Raw genomic sequence first — 22,249 nt, 5'->3', positions numbered from 1 at the left:
GTAGCTCTTTGCTAGCCTCTTTTTATTCCTCCACAGGATATTCTAGTCCTCTCACTGCCATGAGGTGCTTAAGGGTTGAATTTTTTTTTTTCCTTTGGTGACATGATAATTTTTTATGCTGGAAATGACTAATGTAGAGCCACAAGATTATGTATTTATTATGCAACAAGAGAAAAAACATTATGATAGCACATAAGAGTCTGTTTCTGCTTTAAGCATGGGTAAACAGATATTTACCAGGAATGAATGAACAATTATAGCAGAGGAACTCTTGCTGATTACATTCAATATAGATAGCTTTGAATTAATCCTGTGCTGGCATTATCCACATTGTCTTTCTGTGTTCAACCTGAGCTCCTGGTGCTCCAATACACTGATTGCTGCATATGAGGAGGACAGTAAAATGGAGCTCATAAAAGATTAGGGCTTTACCTAATTCAGCTTTCACTTTCACATCTCCCTGACTCAACAGGGATTGAAAATTCGATTTTTGTTAACATCCATGAAGGAGAAATTTCAGTCACAGTAAGTGTGAATTATTAAATGTAACTGTGGGACACGTGAAAGCATGACACAAGGCGCTGCTATTGCAAAGGTGAAAAAAGAGAGTTTATTTTCTGACTCCAGCATTTATACTTTCTCAAAAGTGGCAGTGGATTGGAGGGTGAAGGAGCCACCTCTCCAATGACATTGGACAAACTACTAGTACATCAAGTTTCTCTACCTCTGTGAAGGAATGCAAAACAATAGGTTGTTTACAGAAAGTTGTGTGAGAAAGTTCTCTAACAGAATGTAAACTCAGAAGGCTTTAGAAAATCTTAAGAATCAGGGCGACAATTAAATTTCACTGGACCTAAGCTAAAAGCAACTTTCTTATCTTCAGCTAATGAAAGTAAAGGAGCTTTTCAGTCAAGGTACCTCAGAGTTTATTACATAGGTGTGAGAGAAAAAGGAAAACAATTGTTGGGGTGATCAGCAAACCGTTTCAGCCCAGCTTGAGACATGGGAGCAGGCACTGATTGGCATTAGCAGTCTGGTGCTGAAGGTCAGCTCTCACCCACGCTGGGTCTCAGGGTTTTTTATCCCTTTGTTAAAAACCCGAGCCCATCGCACGGTACGGGAACGCGCCCGGCGTGACCGGCACCTTCAGCGTGCATGCACAGCCTGTTTCACTTCTTTCTCTTTGGCTTTAAGGCACAACTCGCTCCGGAGACAGCTCAACCTGTCCAACCCTGACTTCAACATCCAGCAGGTCCAGAAGCAGGAGCAGCTGACGGGCATCGGCCGCATCAAGCCGGAGCTGTACAAGCAGAGATCGCTGGACACGGACGACGGCCGGAGGAGTAACAGCAAGGCCTGTGGAAAACTCAACTTCATCCTCAAGTACGACTGCGATCTGGAGCAGCTGATAGTGAAGATTCACAAGGCCGTCAACCTGCCGGCAAAGGACTTCTCTGGAACTTCAGATCCCTACGTGAAGATATACCTGCTCCCTGACAGGAAAACAAAACACCAGACTAAAGTGCACAGAAAGACCCTAAATCCAGTGTTTGATGAAGTTTTTTTATTTACTGTCCCCTACAATGATCTCAACACAAGGAAACTCCATTTCTCTGTGTATGACTTTGACAGATTCTCCAGGCACGACTTGATTGGCCAAGTGGTAGTGGATAATTTTTTAGATTTGGCAGATTTTCCCAGGGAATGTAATATTTGGAAGGATATTGAATATGTCACCAATGTAAGTACTACAATTCTTCTTTTTGAATTTTATTTTTTTCTGACTTTATTTCCCTAATCTGATTAAAACTGAAATTGTCTGTTGAATTTGTGAAGGAAAATACTCTATTTTCTCTTTCTCAAGCTTTGACCTTAATCCAAGGAAACTGACAGTACATTTTCAGTCCTCAATTCTTGTTCTTTGGATATATTAAAGAATGTTTTATGTAGGAGACAGTGGGTTTAGTCATTGCCCTGCTGATAGGGCAGAAATGCTAGAGAATGTTAATCTTACTTAATATGAAATTTACTTAAGGAAATACTACTTTTCTTTTTTTGCCTCTCTTCCTGTTTTGCATGATTCTTTATGTAACTTACAGCACACTAATCAGCCAGAACTGCAGATTCAACATTTCTTATGTAGCAATCTCCAGTTCTTCAAAAGGCTGAAGACTTTATTCTCATAAAGTCAGAAAACCCCACAGCTATAATCCAGCCAAACAGAGTTCAGACAATTCTGTTCCATGAAAGCAGTGAACTGAATTGGTTTAACTCTTTGTTTGGCATTGCTGTGTTCCCAGGGAAATGAGGAATGTATTTTAGAAGTCTGCATTTCAGTTATCCCAGAATCTCTGGGATATCAAGTTCTATGCAGGAACCCAAACAGGTATTAGGTATAAAATCATGGAAATTACTTCCAAAAAAGAAGGAGCTTTCTACTCAGAGCAGGAGCCAACCTCCTTGTAATGCCATTAGAGATGAATCCCACGCATCCTCGGGAGGACAGACCTTCGGTGAGAATGATACATTGCAGAAATCCACAGGGGTGAAGGCACCAGTGCCAGGTGTCAGGAAACATTTCATTTGCAATGTCAAACCATACTCCAGTGGAGTGCACATTTTAGAGTCAAATAAACCAGACATCATTAGCAGTAAGATCAAAGGGTAAGTTTGTTAGACCTCGGTTCAGGAAAGCACAGAAACATCTGTTTAGCTGAGAATAAGAAATCATTGAAAAGTAAAGGATGTTCTGAGACAAATAACTTTCCTGAACGCAGACCCTCCCCTTATACCTCTGTGGTCTTATATATATTACAGACCAAATGGATGTTTTTTTTTGTTGGAAAATTCTTTATGGAAATGGCTTTAAGGAGAATTCTCTGCACAATCCTGTCCCACATGAGGATAGAAGTGCAGCAGCAGCACAAGCAGTTCCTCACTTGGGGTACAGGCAGGGGCATGGAAGTGATGTCTGGCTTTTGTAGGAGAAGTTACTGCTTTTCAGCTGCAAGGGAAAAGTAAGGATGTGACAGAGCAGATGACAGTCATTCCAAGTGAAAGGCTGCCTTCATACAGCATTAAGTGTCCAAAGATCAACTACATTTTTCACAGTCAACTGAAAGCTGAATGTGCACACACACTGGAGCTGCTTTGATATGAACAGGTCATTTTCCCCTGCTTTAACTTAGGCAGAAGATTGGCTCTAGTATTTTCTTTTTTAATCACTTCTTTCAAATTTCAAAAGTGATGCAGCATATCATTTGTATTCAGATTTTCTGTAATATATGAAATTAAATTCAGTACTGAAACATGAGTCATTTATTAATTCCTCCTGATACCAATTCTCCCATGAAGTGTAACCCTGTTTATCCAAACAGAACACACGACCTGCCTAGATGGCTTGTCACTGGCTTTCCAACTAACAGAGGCCTTTTCAAAGCAAGTGACTCATGGCACATAGGAGACACATTCAATTTTGGGTAATGTGAATTCTGAGATAAGAGTATCAGATAAATGAAAGTGTGGAGTACCCAGCTTACCAATTAACATTTCCAAAATTTCAAAGGTTAAAATTCATTCCATGGGGTTATGAGAAATACTCCATGCATCATTTAAGAAACCAAGTTTCAGCCCATTTTCTTGTCTGTGCAGCTGAGATATCTCTCAGCCTAACAGCAGAAGCTGGATCCTGATCCAGGGTTGCTTGGTGAGGCTGCTGCACTGAATCCTCCTGTGGCTTCTCTTCAGGCCAGCAGACAGCTTTAGTGAAACTCAGAAAGAAGTTTTGGCAAAGTTTTGAGCCCCATTGGGAAGTTTATGGTTGGCAACCAAAACTGTATCAACTGTAACAGATTTTCAATAATTTATATTCAAGCATCGTCTTGTTTCAGATTGTAATTAGAGAACAGAAAAATGCTGGGCAAAGCCACAGAAGGGAATTGACTTTATGTAGGTCAGCAGAAAGTGCACACAGGAAAGATATTCCTAGGAAATGAATGAGAAAAAGGGAAGCTCCACACAAACTGCACATGACAGGTTTGACATACTTCTGAAGAGTACAATTCATTTTAATTCCTTGTGCATCTTATTACACTGCCTAACCAGCGAGCCCAAAGGCCTTTATTTTACATTCTCCATTTTATTGTGTTCTAATCCAATTTGACACAGCAATATAAAAGAATGTATCAAATCCTTCTCTGCCCAGCAAAATGTCCTACTTCAAGTGAGCACTGCAGATTATGCCTGAAATGTCAGCTTTACTGCAAACAATGCCATTAAACTGACCTATTATGCTATGTGCTTTCTTCTGTTTTCTAATAACAGTGGTAGATTTTTTTATCCTAAACCAGCAGTTTTCATTCTTTAGACTATAAGATCAGTTGCCATCCCAGAGCTTGAAATTATTTTGTAACACAGACAATATTTCAGCATAAAATCTTTTTACGTGCTTAAAAGCAGTCTGGTGCCAAAGATGAATCTCCTAAATCAAAATTATTGTTCTTCTAGTCCCAGGTCCTCTGAGCATAAAATCTCTCTCCTGTAACACTGACACTTTTTCCAAGCAGGAAGAAAAGCAACAGTGGGATGTACAATGGTAGAAATAATGAAGTGGATCAGCTTTAGCATGAGCATGAAGTGAACTAGATAAGCTTTTTTTCTTTTATCTACCAGTCAGATTACACTGGTTTCTGCCTTATCAAGAAAAAAAGATAGTTTTTATTTTTGGGCTGGGCTTCTTTTGTTGTCATGTTTTGTTTAGTAGCATCTAAAACATGGTCAGGGTTTGGGGTGGGGTTTTTGGTTGCATTTGTTCACAAAGTGATGGTATGTTTGAAGAGAAAAAACAAGTGGTTGATATTGCCTTGGTTGCCATCTTCAAACTCAAGTGGGATCAAGCGAAAACACATGGCTTTGTCACAAGATAAAATGGAAAACCATGAAAGAAGAAGGTGTCAGATATGAAACAGGAAGGTGTCAGATGGTCCATTTCAGATAAAGGAAAGCCTTCTCTTTCAGAAGGTGCCAAGTGTCATCTTACATAACTTGCTGTGCCCCTAGAAAGGAAAATACTTTGTCAAAAGTTGCTTGCTAAACATCACTAGCCAGTGCAGGGCACAGAGAGCGTTTCTGCCAGCTGCAAATACAGCTCTGGCTCCTCCTGGCTCTTGGGATTCTCAAAGTGCTGAGCACTTAATAAGAGGGTAAACTTTCTTGAGGAGTTTTCTCAGCTTAGATGAGAGGAATAACTGGAGTGAGGAAGTCATTTTAGCAGGTAGATTTCTGGCTTTGGTCTTAGAGTGTAATAGCATCTGCCACTGATGCTATTTTTTCAGCTGTCAAATACAGTTATGTTTAAAATCTAGGCATGCAACAACAAAAACTGCTCTTTTTTCTGAATGTTTAAGTTCATATATACACTTAAAAAATCCTATTCCTAACACCCAATTGGCAGCTTTCTCTCATCTCAAAAAACCCCAATATATCAAGGTGCAGATAGAAATGGAAACATAGGGAAATATTTCTGGATCTAAGAGACAAGAGATTACAGAAACAAGACCTTGGGTAATACAGATAGAATTTGAGACGTAACTTGCTACAGACTTTAAGGAATGTGTTTACTAAACCCAAAAGAGAGTTATGGATAGTTGAAAGCTATGAAGAGACATGAGCTGTATATCAAGTTGTTCATTTTGACATCCAGAAAGAGCCAGGATGTGCCAGAAATTTCAAAGCCAAAAAATTGATTTCATCTGTTTGTAGGAATCTTCAAACTCTGTTAGTTAAAACACAACAGCGTATGAGATAATGCTGAATTCCTTTTGCACAGATTCAGGAAATAAAAGTATATTTTAAAAAAATAATATTCATGTTGAAATGCGTGTTAGTGTTTAGGCAAGGAGAGAGTTAAAAATTAGGGTGGCTATACGTATTTGAAATTCTGCATTCTAAAAATGCTAATTGTTCATGGTTGTTGTTCTTGAGTTTGCCCAAGCAAGAAAGAATTGAGAATTTGTATTTTTAGGCATTTATGTTGTATAACTGAGATGCAACTGGAATAACATCACCAGAAGGAAGTTTCAAGTTCCCTGTTTTGGAGATGTTAATGCCAACCACAGTATGTGTGGAAGAGAGATGAAAAGAGGCTAAAATTTTCAGTCAGTTGTTTATGGAAAGCATAATAAAAGTATAAAATACTGAAATCTGACTGAACTGAAAAGAGCTTCCTCAAAGGCCTCATTGCTCAGGTCCATTCCTAAGAGCTTTGAGCAGTTCAGCATCTGCCAAATGCACAGGAATAGGTGCAGCTCAAAAACTGAGGGCTTAAACGCTCAAAAACTGAGTAAAATAAGCATCCTTTGAAAGAAGTAGGTAAATCCTGCCCCTAGCTCACCTCCAGAGGAACAGGCTTGGCCAACAAGGACAGGACTTGCTCAGGGCATGGCAGAGATGAGAGCAGGTCCAGGATCTGCAGATTCCTGGCTCCAGCTTTAATCCACTCCGCTTGCACTGCTTATCTCCCTCGACAGTGTGCAGACTCTGGAGCTGGCAGGAAGTCAGCTAAGTCCACCTACTCCAGTTCTAAAAACTGTTTCGCTTGTCAAGATGTTTTAGCTAGTGTTTCTGAAATCCCTGTTCTGGCAACTTGCAGGGTTTGGAGAAGTGATGGCAGTGAGCAAGGGCTCAGAGAAGCCTTTAAAATATTTACAGTGGTTAACAAAGCTTTTGAATTTGAGGAAGAACAGAAACAAACCAAGTGTCTGGTTATGAATTCAAATCTAACCCATCAATGTCAAGTGCCATATCTACTTTTTTTTATGTCAGTAAAAGAGAAACAAGAATTGAAGTTTTTTTTTATTATTATTATTATTTTTAATACAGAAGACCTATCCTCTATTAACCTGGTGTTCTATTTCTTTAGGCTTTGGCATCAGGGAAGCAACCATTTATGGTTGTGGAGATGTACCTATTTAATTGATTTGCAAATACAAGTCTCTTTATAAAAGGTTTGCAAGTCTCTTTATAAAAGGTTTGCAAACCCATGAATCCTCCCTGTTTAAAATCATAGCACAAGCTTAGCAGCAACAACATCTATTTGATGGCTATTTTAAGGCAGTAAACACAAGGGGAAAGATTCACCTTGTTTAATTAATTTGTTTAAAACTTAAAATTAAAAACAAAACCAAAAAAAAGGCCACAAACAAAACCAGAAGTACTCAAAAAAACCCAAAACTGGAAAGCATAATTGCCTTTGAGAGGCAGATCAGTGGGTATTCATCTTCTCCTGAGATGCAAGGTTACCCTTCGTTGCATGGTTTCTTCTGTCTATTCTTAATCAACTATACAGAAAAAAAATTGAAAGTGCATGTGTAATGAATCATTTCATAACCAAAAGGTGCTGGGAAGTCACAGATCTTTAATCCTTCCAATTCCTAAGGGTTACCACAGTAAGAAGGAAGTAGAAATTAATTAGGCTTCAGCATCAGCACAACAGGTATAGTACTTAGTGTACAGTAGAGAACAGCTGCAGCCCATGTTTTTCCTTTCAAATACATTTTTAACTACTATTTAGATGCATTAATTTTCAAAACTTTTCCTTTTGTCTTTTGGGTTTTTTTTTTTCCTTTGTAAGTGTAATGATTGTTATAATTACTATGTGGAACATTTGTCAGGAATGTCATGCATTTAAATGGTTAGGAGCCAGCATTCAGCATGGCTAAACAAAGGACAGACAGGGCTATGTACAATCACACAGGGTAGAGATAAAATATTCACAGGTTTTCAGAAAGTTAAAGGCAGCATATATGCTTAATTCTACTGGAGCAACTGGGTAATGGTGAGAGTAATAAACAACAAAACTTAGGAAGGGTCAGGAGTAAAAAAAAACCCAAGTGCCTTGGAGAGCAGTGGTTTGATAAGGAATTTTTTTCTGTTGGTGAGTGGTACAAGCACTTCAAGCTTGGCTCTAAAAGGAGTGCAGACTGTTTCATGCAAGGGATTTCCCAACGGCCTTGTAATTCCACAGGCATGGCCAGAAACAGGATGGATCCTGTAATATCACTGAGGCTTCAGCTACCATTTACTGGGGGTTTGGGAACAGTTTAAGGAAATAATAATTCAGAGAGCTGTGTCCGTGTGTATGCACCATGTGAAGTTTACAGAGCCTGGGAGTGTGGCCATCAGAATTTCCAAGGGAGCTTTTTCAAGATGGATATTTTTCTACAAAAGAAAAAAAAAAAAAACTAAACAAAAAGATAATAAACAAACAAAAAAAAAACCCACAACAAAAAAATACCCTACATACAAAAAACCCAACCAAACAAAATAAACTGAAGCAGCCAAAGAATAAAAACAAAACCTATGTAGTAGAAACGGCATCATAGCATCATTCCAGTTAAAAAATTTAATAGAAAAAAAGTATGTCAAAGTTAGTATTTTGAGCAAACTGAAATTTCAAAATAACATAATTTGATTTCTCATTTGGAATGCCCTTCTACGACCATATTTTAAAATATTTTGAAAGCAAATTGTTTCGAGTCAAGTGATGGGTGTTCTGCTTCAAAATGGAATTAACTCAAAATTCCTTATCAAATGAGAATGCTGCTTTCTAAACTGATACTTTCCCTGCCCATCAGTGCTGCATCTTCTTGAGTTCCCCGTGGTCCCTGTATGCTCCATGTTTCCCTGGTACAACAGCCCCAGAACAGCAGTGGTATATGAAGAATATTTTCCTCCACACATTAGCTGCATGCTGAAAAAGGTCAGACACCATCCTAAATTCCTGCTTCCTTGTTGGTGGAAGTGTCTCTAAGTGTCCCTGTTCCACACGTCCCCCTTCTCCTTTCTTCTCACCCTCCTCTGCCAATCCCTTTTTTCCCCCAGAAATCTCTCCCAAGCGAGGCTCTGGGAGAGAAAAAGCTCCCAGCAACACTGACTGCACAGAAACCAAAGTCAAAATGTGATCCTGGTCAGCCAAGCCCGTCCTTCAATTATACCATCCAAAATTGTCAGTGGGAGCTGCAAATACCAGAAAAATCCTGCTCCAGTATTTTACAATTCATAGGCAGCAATTCTTGAAGACAAGCAAAGAGCATTTGCACAGTGCTAGGACTAAAATAGCTGTATTAAAGGAATCTTGGTTGTAACCATTCTGCTCATAATTCAGGATTAGACTGTGCCATAGCCTTTTTTTCTACAGTGTTACATAACTTTCAATTTAAACATGTATTTATCCAGGCAGGGGAAAAAAATCACTTCAAACACGCATTTAATTATTGAACAGTTTTGGGAATGCTTACTCCATCTTTTTTTTTCTAACAGAGGTCACAAAAAGCATTTCAATAGCTTATGGATTTATCAAAATTTCTGCAAAATCCTACTTTTTAAATTAAGTTTCAATATTTGGAGCCAAACTTGAAAGTATTCTTCCCTCTGAACATACTGTGCTTATGTGAAAAGCCTCAAGCCATTTTTAGCCTTTAATCCCCACTAGATATCACAGCCATCAGGCATCTTTCTCCACCAAACAGGGTATTTCAGAGTTTTACAGTTCCCTCTCCGTGCAGTCTGTTTACCCAGTCCTCGTGTTATTTTGGCAGGGCCTTTTATTTAAGAGTAAGTGGATTTTTCTGTTCCAGCTTCCTCAGGGATTCACTGTAAATGTGCCCTGAATCACAGCAGGAAATCCTGGGAGTTGGGGCAGGGGACAGCAGAGCTGTTTGGGAAGCACAGTCCTGTCTTCATCTTCTCTAGCACATCTGTGAGCCAGGTGGAAGAGCAAGTGCCACGACACCCAGGCTCTTCTCTCACCAAAAGATTTGTCTGGCCCCCTTCAAGATCTTGTTAGAGGACGTCAGCTGTGTCACATTTAAACCTTTCAGGATTCCAGAGGACAAAATATCATCTGTACAGAAGGGACGAATTGCTGGATCATAACTACTGCTAGGAGGCATGAGATTAAATAGTAGGTCTTGCCAAAATTAAGATGAGGCTATACCATTTTCTAAATAATCACATGAGGGCTGTCTTCAGACCTCTCCAATGCCCTAGTAGGAGGAAAACATTAGGAGCTGCAGCTGAAGTGGGAGCTAACCTGTGGAGAAGGACATATTATTCCCATGGTATCTATCTATATATATATATCTATAGATTCTCTAGGTTTGCTCCTCATCCAGGAAACTTTGAACTGCTCTAAATGACAGTAGGAACTACAAAGAACTCACAAACAATTTTTCCTAAGAAAAATGGTGCCAAGGCTGTGGAGTCAATCCCTGTAAGGGCTGTTGACTGAAGGGTGGGGCTGGGTGATGCTTGTGGGTTCAGACAGAATATTTCAGACTACTCTCATGCTGTGAGAAGTATCATTCCAGATATTGTGGAGGTATTGTGGAGGCCCTGTTTGTCCCTGGGTGGCTGTGGAGGTTGAGGTGTGTGGCAGCTCTTTTCTCAAGAGCACGAGGGCTCTCTGTGTAGAGAACCTTGCCCAGGTCATTGCAGAAAGATTCACAGCTCTGCTCCTCTATTCTTTCACTTCGTGAAAAATAGGCAGCCAAACCACCCAGGGGAAGAGGGGCAGAAGGCATCACTCTTTCAAGCTAAGTGAGCTCTTTTTCTGAGAGCTGAGCTGAAAAAACAGCAGCAGAACTGAGGACCTGACTGAGAGCTTTTCCATCGAGATTTATCAGCCCCGACTTTATGATGCCTTTGCAGCAGAGAATTTCATTTTAATTCAGTTTTGTTTCATTTCCTGGCATGTATGCTCATTTCTCTAAACATTCTGAATGCATGTGTGTCAGGAACAACATAAAAATACAGCAGGCCACGGCAACATCACTTTGTGCTTGCCTGGGGATCATTAAATGACAGACACACAAATCTCTGAATTCTGCACTGGTTCTCACAAAGGCAATGCATGCTCAGTGCACACTCCAATTCTAAAATCATGGATATTATGACCCCTGTAGCTAGTCTTGCTGAAGTTACTGGAAGTATTCACAGGGGTAAATGAGGCAGAGAAGCTTTTGCAGTGTCTGAGCCTTCCTGTGGCTCCCAAACAGATTTAGTGAGCATTTCACACCACGTACTGTGGGGAAGTGACAGGCTCAAATGATGGGAATGCATTAGCAATGTCTGTGCTATCATGACATTTGAGATTTGTGTAGCTACATTCTCCTGGCCCTTCATTGCTTGATTAAACACCTTGCTCTATTTACTCAAGAAAACAGGAGTCACAAGCTACCTCTTACCTTGGTGAGTGCTCAATCATTCACTCCTCCCTTCTCCAGGCAAACTTCAAATTAAAGCTACATACACGTCTGGAAGAGGATTCCTCACTAGTGGTGGGATCTTGCTTGCGATGGGCAGGGAAGCAGAAAACAACTGACAGCTGGAGGTTTTTACAGTGGATTATATGAACTATTGGGGGAAAATCCCCCACTCAGATATTTGGGGTAAACCTGGCATCTAAGAAAATAGCAGTTTATCACATCAGCATTACCTTTCTTGCTTTACTGTCATCCCCAAAATGTGTGTTTAAAGTCATTGCCCCCCTACCTAACATCTCCTCCTGTTTCCTGCAGTAAAATTATTTGGAAAGGAGCAGTGAATAGGAGAAACACTTTGCAGGTTAACTCCAAAGAACAAAAGAACAATTCTCCATACTGTATTTTGCACATCTGTTTTCAGAATTCATTGAACTCTATATGTGTTTTCTCTTTAAAAGCATGCTGGGGTTTTATAAGTATTTTTAAAAGCCAGCTGTGATTTAATCAACCATCTGATCTGCATTATGATAACTTCTGAATAACCCCAACAACAAAATAAATATGTATGCAGTAAAGTGAAACAAAAGTGTGTACAAAAATGATAGAAAAAACCAGCAGACTTTGGTTTCAAGCACCCTAGCGAGATAGTTATGATCATCAGGAAGAAAGGAATCACTTAAAAATAATGAAAACCTTTCAATATCTGTACTTCACTGAGCACAGAATTTTACAGTAAATGCTAATTTAACTATAAACTTCACTTTCTTGGGGCCACCACATCTTATGCAGGTAGAAATGAGTAGTGCTCAGGATTAGATCCTGACTCTACTGTAAACTCAGGGAAAGAATTCCCACTGAAGCTCAGATTGTATGCACGTCCTCTTGCCATGGTGTGGAAATAGTATCTTGTAAAATATCAGTACCAAAAGACAAATGAAATCATGGAAACAGGCAGCCTGAGCTATACATCAGGAAATGCAATAGAACTCAAGAATAAGCAAAATACCCCCCTTCTATTCCTCTCTACAAAACCTGACAATGACTTACTCAACAAAGATTTGAAGGTAGCCCTCCTCCCCCAAAATCTGATGATTAAAGTGGGAGTGAGCTATCAACTTTGGTTTTGAAGAAAGCAGATAGGGTTCACTCCATCAGAAGTTACCTGAGTTCAATGACAGATTATTTTCCCCCAAGGTTTCTGCTGTAAGCACCCTGATCCATGCCTTTTGGTAACTCAGCATTGTTTCTCATTTTTCAGCACCTTTTCCAAATCCTTCACTTAATGTTTAGAGCAGCAGCATTCATGAAAAAGCCATGAAAAACACTTGATTTGACACCAAGCTTTTATCATAAAAGGACATAGAAAAACCTTCTTATCCCATCTGTAACAGTAATGCTTTCTTCATTACAATACAGGTATTTTTAAAAACATATGTATCTATGCTCACTGTCTTCATCCCCATCATCATGTCAAAAGTTACTTATTCTGGGAAACGTTTCAGTGCTAAATCAGCACACACACCCTTCTTTTCTGACAGTTTTGAGTCAGGACAGTCAGAGGTAAGTACACTAAGTTCTTTCAAAATCATACTTCAAAAAAACTGAAGTTTGGCCCTTTTAAGGTATCAGATCAAGTCTCCAAAATCAGATTAGCAGAGTTCTAAAGTATATTCATAATTTAGGACAAGCCAGTTCACAACTCTCATCTAAAACCATCAAATTATTTAAACTGGAAAACTAATCAAATTGATTTGACTAAACTGAAAAATTGAGAAGGTATTTAAGTGACCAAGAGATTTTAAGTCACAACCTGCCTAACAGTGCTATTTTTTTCCCCTACCTATAAATTAATATGTTCTGAATCATACCATTTATTCTGAATATAGTCATAAACCAGCTCTAAGTCTGGGCAGCTCACCACACTCATCTCAATTCCATGAGGAAGAGCAGAACAAGCTGCAGAAAACAGTCATTTTCCTTTCTAGGTGTGTTTCACATGTAGCATGTGTAAGGTAAAACAAGTTAGTAGAAAAATCTGCTAGGAGGAGAGAGTTCTGTTGACTCATCTTTATGGACTTAAAGCACTAAAGCACTTCTATATTTAGTGCTCTTTTTATCTCACATCTTACACTACCCTCTGTGCATTCTCTGGGAGAAAAAACATGCTCACTGAAGTGGCCCTAAAATTGCCTCCAGTGCACGTCTAAATATAATAGGGAGGCAGGAACACATCTGATCGAGAGCAAGTGTTACAGAAAAAGAACTGTTATCACACTCTGCACAATCACATCTTCTGCTCAGGCTGTAGACACCTGGATGGATGATACACTCAATTTCAGAGTCTGCATTTTCTAAAATGGATTCCTGTCTTCTCTCTTCACCTTCCTTCAGCTTCCTCACAGTCTTTTGTTTCGCTTTAAAACTCCTTTTTTTTTTTTCTGTATACTGCTAAGTTGATGTAGTGCTGGATTGGTAAACAGCTTGGCAGCTTCATGATTAAAATATTCTGTTTATTTGTGAGGTAGGTGGATGATACACAGCAACAGCATAAATTCTCCATGACCAGATCCACATATGCCAATGTGTGTCAATTTGTGTCCTAATGACAATAGTCCAGAGCTGACTCTGAAGAAAAGCAGGCAGCTGGATTTGCATGAACTTCTGGGCAGCACCAGCAATGAAGAGACCAAGAAACAGAGAATATTCCTGATAGTGCCTGAGAGAGGTGGAGCACCATGGATTCCATGAGTTGGTTTGAGAGGTGAGGTAGGGAGGTTTGCCCTGGCAGAGTTAGATACCAACAGCATCTCAGTATGACATGCAGTCAGCAGGTTTTGCAGACTGTTACGAAATCCTCAGTGGCACCTCCAGGAGGAAACAGAAGAGCCTTTTCTCCCATGTTTCCCCCTCCATGCCTCAAAAAAACCATCACCAAAACCCCAACATCTCCCCTGATTCAAATGTGTAATTTTCTTTTTAGCATGGTTTGAGAACCAAAGGATGAAAACTGTCCTCTTGTCCACACTGGAATGATGCTGTCTGGTTGTCATTAATTTTATTGTCATCCTCTTTCTTCCTCCCACTACTGCTTTAATTCCTTTTGCATTTGGAAACCAGAGAGATTCTAAGTTATAAAATTAGATCATTTTGCAGTATTGAAGATGTAGGAGTTTCATCCATATTGACATATTTAATAACTGGGTTTTATAGGATTAAAGTCCTTGATTCTATCCTTCCATTTAAGTTGCATTTAAAATAGAATGGCTGTGCAAGGACACTCAAAGCACTACAACTGCACACCTTTGCACCCCATCCATTAGTAGAATAATGCCAGCAGTGAAGTATTCTCTTTACCTTGGCTGCTTCACTTTGAAATTTGCAGATATTTTCTTTTCTATATTACCTATAAAAAGGAGTTAATGAAACTTCTATGGAAATTGTTTTCTCTGTCTTTAAAAGTAGGCAATTTTATATATGAATGTTATTAGTACAGTGCATGTTGTGAAATTTTGGTGTGCTTTTGTTCCAATGGAAGGTTACATGGAGTGCTTTCAGAGTTGGTTTTGAGTCATAATGATCCCTTTTCACCTTTTCTCTGGTGGAGGAAACTTTCTGTGGATGATGCACTGGAGTCTGGCCCTGTTACTGTTATACAATTGTCACTGTTATTTAGGTTACTGTTACACAGGTGACAGATCACAAAGTGGGTTTTTTTGGCTTTTTTTGGTTGGTTTTTTTTTTTTTTTTTTTGTATTTAGTGGCATCACTTAATAACATTCAAGTCAAAGGTAACAGAATTTCAGCATCAGGGAACTCTAGAAATGAAGTTGCTTTTTGGCAGCAAAAAACTACTTCTTCAGGTGAAATATCTTCACTGTTGCCTGACCAGAGGGCATGCATGGCACAACATGACAGAATTGACTCCAGAGAAACAGAACACATGGAGAAATTTCAGCAGAAAGACAGTTGATTTTTGGCTTTAGAATCACAAGGATGCCTAGGAAAAGAAAAAAAAATAAACAAAATAAAACCTTTTAATAGCAAGTAAGAAAATCCCTTTGTAGCTCATAGGAAAAAAAAAATTAGGAGAAATAGCTTAATAAACCAATGCTGCTTTCCCCACATGTTAAATTGACACTGAACTTAAAAAGAGCTGCTCACAGAAAGTATTGCTTTTGAAAAGTCCAACTTAGGTAGTAACTCTGACATTACTTTTTTAGTGGGATGAGAAGCCAAAAAGGATCAGAGAGAGACAGAGAAAAGGCACACCAGGGATTTCATTGAATGGGGATTTGATATCCTGATATCATGGAATCACAGAATTGTTTAGGTTGGAAAAGACCCTGCAGATCAAGTAGTCCAGCCATTAACCCAGCACTGCCAAGGCCACCACTAAACCCTGTCTCAGTGCCACATCTCCTTGTCTTCTAAGTCCTTCCAGGGATGGGTGACTCCACCACTTCCCTGGGCAGCCTGTTCCACTCAGCAGAAATTTTAAATGACCAGACAGGGTTTGCATTAATGGCACTAAAGTTATTTTCGTGGGCTGTGAAGGGAGCACTGCATATCCAAGGGGTCAGGATTTAGGGGCAAAGTGCAGCTTTGCTGCCTGTTTGCAGGGAACAAGGCACATGTGCTTCTCCAGCTTCTGCATTCTTTACACTGGCCACCAAATTTTACCCCCTGAAATCCCACCTGGAGTGGAATTCCACTGCAGATGGAAAGATCTACCAAGAGACATCTGATTAAATAAAAAAATTAAACATATCTCAGATGTGGCAAGCACATTTCTCTCCCTCTCAGGATTTTTCATGGAGGCGCACAGAGAGAAATGAAAGAGGAAACATTTTCTATTTCTGTTCCTTGTTTTTCCCATGTGGAATGTGTTTGGAGAATTGTTTACCTGGAGTGAGTGCTTGGTTGGATTCTGGTGAGGATTGTTTGAGCCTGATGGCCAATCCAACCCACCTGGGGCTGGGCTCTCAGAGAGGGTCACGAGTTGGGTTAGAGTCAGAGAAAGTAGTATGTAGTTTTAGTATCCTCCTTTTATATAGTATATTGATGTATTTTAGCATAGATATAATAAAGAAATCATTCAGCCTTTTGAATTGAGTCAGACATTGTCATTTCTTCCCATTGGGTTCGCCAGCATTTACAATACACAGAGAAAATTTCTAGAATGGCAGGCTACTGCAACATAGAGTTTGGCATTAACTTTCTATTTTTCTAAAATTATGCTATTTGGACTCCTCTCTTTTTTTGTATTGATTTCTGCAAAATTGTAGAGAAAAGTTAGACTAATAGTAGATCCAGATTTGTGAAAATGGCCTTTCCTTGCTACACATTTTGTGAATGCTCTGTGCTAAGCCTGAGGAGCAAAGTCAGTGCAGAGCACCAAATGTGAGTGTAATGAACATGTGTACATCCACAACACATTATAAGTGCTTCTGCAGACTGAAAAGAACTTTTTTTTTTTTTCCTGATACTGTGACTTTCTCCATCTTTTTGCAGCATTACCCAGATACTTAGTTTCTCTCCTTCTGAGAGTGATGTGCTCAGAATACATGATTTAACAGTCAGCTGCTTTGCACAACACAAAATGCCCGCACTGAGAAAGAAATTCATATTTTAGTGGAGCTGTAAGTTCACGTGCAGCCATTGTAACTCAAGGTAGAGTGAAAGGCCAGTCCATTCATTTGCATACAGATCTAGTTTAAATTGACATTTTCATTTTAACACACTAGGGGGGAAAAAATTAACAGGCAAGACATTCTGGATTAAAACATTTTGATTAGTTAACTTCCTTTTAAAACCAGCTTCCTCCCTTGCAATTTTTCCTGGATGTATTTGAAATTTTCATTATTATTGGTATATGGAGATAATTGAACATATCTTTCAACTTATGTCAGAATGGAAGCAAAGGGTAACTGGAAAATAATTCGTGCTAGAAATAATTTAATGCATTAGAATGGATTTGCTGCTTCATTTTCTTCAAGCTGGTGTTTGCCTAGAGATACTGAACACTTAACACATAATTTGGCCTCTCCTTCATACAATGAACCAGCCTTTAGCCTTGAAACCACGGGGGTTTATTTTCTCATCTCTTTCCATCTCTGTGATGTTCGCTAAAAGTTTTCTTTTTAATCTGCAAGGTTGGCCCCCCCTCAGGTTAAACTGGTTTAAGGTAGTGCATACTACAATGCCATTAACCTCTTTGTCACTTTGGTCTTTTCAGTCCCATTCTTTCACAAAAAGCAGAGGTCTAATCCAAATCAGTAACAGTCTGTGGAAAAATTGCTGGGTTTCATATGACAGATGCTGATGGACATTCATAAAAACTTTTGTCCTTAATTTAGGCAAGGAATGCTTCAGAACAAATCCCATCACTGTCCTAATTTTCCAGATTGCACCATTCGACTGGCTTCTGACACTGCCCTCTGTGAAACATTCCCCGTCTGCCTGACCTACCTGTCCTTCCATTTCTTCAACCTCCACCTGACATCAAAACTCTTCTTTTTCCCAGCTGAAGCTCCCTCCTCATTTCTTTTCAAGAAAGCACATGCCCTCCAAACACATACTCCTGTCTAGGGCAATTTGCATTTCATTGCTATTCCCAAACTTGTCAACATTCCTGAAGCAAGCGCTGCCTTCCCTGCAAAGGGAAGGGTCTGACTCAGCTCTGTGCCAGAGTGCTCCCCCTTAAAGCTTTAGCAGTGGGAAACCAAACCCACCCTCACGAGGCTCTGGAAGTGTCCTTCCAAAAGTGTGAACACTGACGAGGTGGGATACCTGGAGGTGGGAGAAAAGGAGAAGGCAATTTCTCCACAGCATCGTGCTTGTGAACTCACATCTCGGAGGTTATGACATTTTTTATACATATAAAATGTATGTGTATACATTTAAAAATGTATATGTATACATTTTATATAATTCCATCAGGAAGGTGCCGTTATTTCCTCTACTTCTCAAGCCTTCCCTGTCCTACACCCACCCACCACAAACATACATGCACCCCTTGCCTCCCAGCACCAACCAAAATTATCCAAGGCAGCCTGGAAAACAAGGGCCAGGGCAGATTTTTTTTTTTTTTTGTATTATTAAATCTATACTGAATTTTCCATTTTCTAGACAGTGACAAGTCATCAAATAATTTAAAAAAAAAGGCACTAACAATTCAAGAAACTAACATAACTTTCAGAATTACAGTTTAATTTGCAAGGAGAAACTTAAATTAACTTCCGTGTCTGGCCAGTAATGCCATCTAGCAAACCTTCAGAGCCAATTCTGTAGTCACTGTTTCCTTAATTGATGAGGGAGTTAAAAATTACTTCTGTTAACTTTTCTACAGAAGTTTCACTTTCAGAAGGCCTCATTTCTGTTTCTCCCATGAAATCAATTTCTGACATAGGCACACACACATAAACAGGACAAGTGCTCCAGCCTTTGCTGTCGTGTCCCTGCTAATTTTCATTAGCTCAATTCAGACTATCTCTGCAGTTCATCAATTTCGTTTGGAACAAATTGAGACATTTTTTCTATCTGAATAGCTACAGGATAATTCATTAGATTCACTGTTAGGCCCAGATTCAGCAAACCACTGTAGTTGTAGAGAACTGAAAATCCGCAGGATTCAAAGCCAGTAAAATCTATAGGATTTAAGCATATGTTTAAGAACAGGTATGGGATTAAGTTTATCTGTACTGAATGGAGGCTTTTTTAAAAAGGATCTTAATGCAGAATAATTTATAAATAAAATCTTAAATTATTTTAAGAACAAATGCATCCCAAGGATCATATGCAGCTCACCAATTGGAAAGTTTCAGTAATCATTGCCATCTTATTTATAGGATATAAGATGACAGTGGAGTTGTTGGGTCTTTTGAGAGATAAGTACATTGATTACCTACAAGAAAAGGTCTCTGTCCTTGATTCTGCTGAGGACATTGTGGCAGGAGAAAGTTATGAGTATGTTCTCCTCAAGGACACTGACTGGATTTGTTCTGGAACTTTCATGAAGTGAAAGGCTCCTGCTTTGGCTCCCACTACCCTCATTTCAGAGGCATCTTGAATGACTGGGCACAGCACAGAGTTGTGGCTGGAGAATCCTTATGTGGCTTGAATTAAAGAAAAGTAGTCATGACACAAGGAAAATGGAATCAGGAGAGGAAAAAACCCAAAAAAACCCCAAAACACAACCTCTAACAATCCATGTTAAAGATCTTCACATACTGAAGACAGAGGATATGGTATTGGCTTTGTTTTTGATAATGTCTTTATGGAGAAGTTGCCAAAATGCTCAGGAAACTGTGAGTGCAAAATCCAGAGTGAATTACATGCAAACACTTCAGCTTTCTTGTATTCCTTCACTGCAGTGAAGGAAACTCCTGAATTGTTTGTTCATGTTCTTTCCCAGTAAGTGAAATCAGACATACCAAGCTCAAAAGGCTGCTTTGCTTATTTGCTTTCATTTTTTAAGAAAAGCATAAAGAAATGAGATCGAGACAATTAAATAAAAATTTTTAAATGAAATCACAGCGAGAAAATGGTACCCCTTGAAAATTAACTTAAAACATGAAATACAGCCTGACATTGATGTATTGAAAGAATAATTCTAAAAGATAGGCCATTCCCATTTTCCACTTACTTTACTTAATAACATATCTGTAGATATGGATTGATTCAGGCATTAATAAATATCTCCTTTGCTAGAGTTCATTTCTTTGATTTAAGATGTCATGAAAATAGAATTTTCCAGTCATATCTTTTCTATTCATCTCAAGATGTGTAATGAGAAGCAACTGACACTCTTCTAGTCACATGCAAATTCAATTAAAATCCAATATTTCAAAAGAGTTTTTATCGGTATATATTTCTTATAGATATAACTCAAAATGACTCTATGATGAAATTATAAAAAATGAAGTGCTAACTTCACAAATTCTTCATGTTAGATACTTTAGCTTTACTGTCATTCCCAAGGAGATTATAGTCTTTGGGATTTGTATAGTATTTGTGTCCTGGACATGTTCCTCAGCAGAATTTGTATTTTATCACTCAAATCTTATTCCAGGCTTCTCAACACAGATAAGCAATTTAATAAATGCATATTCCAAAAAGCAGATAACACTACTTAAAGTATGTGTAAGTCATACTAAACTCATCCTTGTCTTAGCTGAGTGAACCTCCTCTGAAATAAATCCTTGCAAAATTCAAATCCCCTCATTAGCAAATATTAGAATGATGTACAGTGAAACTTCTCTTGCACAGTAGCAGCATAATTCCCTTAATTCCAGGAAAAATTTGGAAGTAGCTAGGAATACTTTTTTTGTTGTTTAAAATTCAACTAATGCTCCTCAGCTTGGAGGGGATAAGAAAGAGAGACTTAAATAAAATGGTGGCACTCCGTCTTTTCTGTGAGATTCAAATGATGCCTTCTCATTCCACAACACCTCTGCTGTGTTCCTGTTTTCCTGTGCAGAGACACGTCCCACTGCTACAGCAGGCAGCATGCAGAGCTACCATGGCCTGAGCTGTACAGCTCTGCCACAGCAGCAGGGATTCAGCACATCTCAAACCACTTCTGCCTCCAAAACCTCTCTCAAGAATTACTGACTTAATAGGAAATAAGCAAGGGCATCAGTGCCTGCTAAGTGCTCCAGTTAATGTTATGTTGGTGAGATGCATAAAAATACATGTGGGCACCTCACAACCCATAATTAGTTTTGCAACATAGCAGAAAAGTGAAAAAGTGGTGTCTGTCTTTTTATAGCTGGAGAACGGAGGAACCTGGTATAATTGAGACATATGCTTTAATTAGAGTGGCACAGGCACTGCGTGGTGCAGGCCCATCACAGCTTCTCTGCTCCAGAAATACAAAACTCAAGTTGCCAAAGAAATGAGCACAAACCCTATGAATGCCTAACTCGGGGACAGCAAATCTCCTTCCAGATCCGAGGCAGAAAGCAAAATGATATAAATTGTCTTGTTTTCTTCCATCCCCTGCTGCCTGCTTTCCATACCCATTTTCTGCACTCTAATGTATTTATGAGAAGGAAGAGGAGAGCTCTGATCCCAAATGTCATTCCCATTTGTCAGAATGTCCCTAACAACCAGGTGACTTGGAGGTTTCACTGGGAAGGTTTCATCCAGCCTGAGCTGCTTAATGCACCCTCAAAGGCATCAAAGGTGAGGCCATTTCGGGGCCCTTAGTCACCATCCTCTTTGAGGTTGCACATCTCCCTGTTTAATATGCTGAGTTATACTCACTAAGCAACAGCATGGAGCTGCTGACACAGTACTGGGGAATCATTTCTCCTGCAGGCTAATCTCCAGCAAAACTGAATCATTTTTTAAAACTATAAGTAATGTGTGATTATAGACTAAAAGCCTACTAATGTTACTATTCAAATTCAGCATTTTCAAAGGTGTATTTATTTTGGGTTAGTTTCACAGCGGAGGAAACCCAAAATGTTTTCTGGGAAAAGCAGGAACGATAACCCTTTCAGTAGAAGCCACTGAAAATTGTTAAAAATTATTTTTATAATGTATCAAGTATTTTCAGCAGGAACAGAGCAAGAAGGAAGCATAATATGACAGGGGGGCATGTCTCCATGCTCCTAACAGCAATTTTATTTACCTTGAGGTTTCATGGATTATGAGATTCATCCTGTTTGCAGTTTTCAGGCAAACCTTGTGACTTACACCTCTGGTTTGAACTCTTCCATGTAACACTGAGCTATTTTCAAGGGAGAATCTTCATGCTCTTGCTTTGTTGAATAAAGAACTGCATGAACACTGCAAGGGCTCAGAGACAAATCCAGGTGGGATTATCAGAGGCACAGCTCAGGACACCAAGGCACTCAGCCTGAGCCTGGGGCCCAAGCCTGGGGCACTGGAAAAGCAAAGCTGATCCCAATCTTGTTTTGCTTTTTTTTTTAGAATACAGGAGCAGGCAGGTTACAGATTAAAAATAAAGGCTGTATTTCTAC

General features: G+C 39.2%; 1 protein-coding gene across 3 annotated transcripts in view; it reads left to right on the top strand.

The window, feature by feature from the left end:
- Positions 1 to 22,249, top strand: part of SYT9 (synaptotagmin 9) — a 70,095-nt gene that overhangs the window by 33,524 nt on the left and 14,322 nt on the right. For all 3 annotated transcript variants that reach the window (XM_021527582.2, XM_021527581.2, XM_077784391.1), the window contains exon 3: positions 1,195 to 1,741. In XM_021527582.2, coding sequence (XP_021383257.1) covers positions 1,195 to 1,741 — 547 coding nt within the window. The remainder of the gene's footprint in view (positions 1 to 1,194; positions 1,742 to 22,249) is intronic.

This window comes from Lonchura striata, chromosome 6 (genome assembly GCF_046129695.1).
Source record: "Lonchura striata isolate bLonStr1 chromosome 6, bLonStr1.mat, whole genome shotgun sequence".
Classification (NCBI taxonomy): Eukaryota; Metazoa; Chordata; class Aves; order Passeriformes; family Estrildidae; genus Lonchura; species Lonchura striata.
Note: the sequence above shows the minus strand (reverse complement) of the source record. Positions and strands in the feature narration are given on the sequence as shown.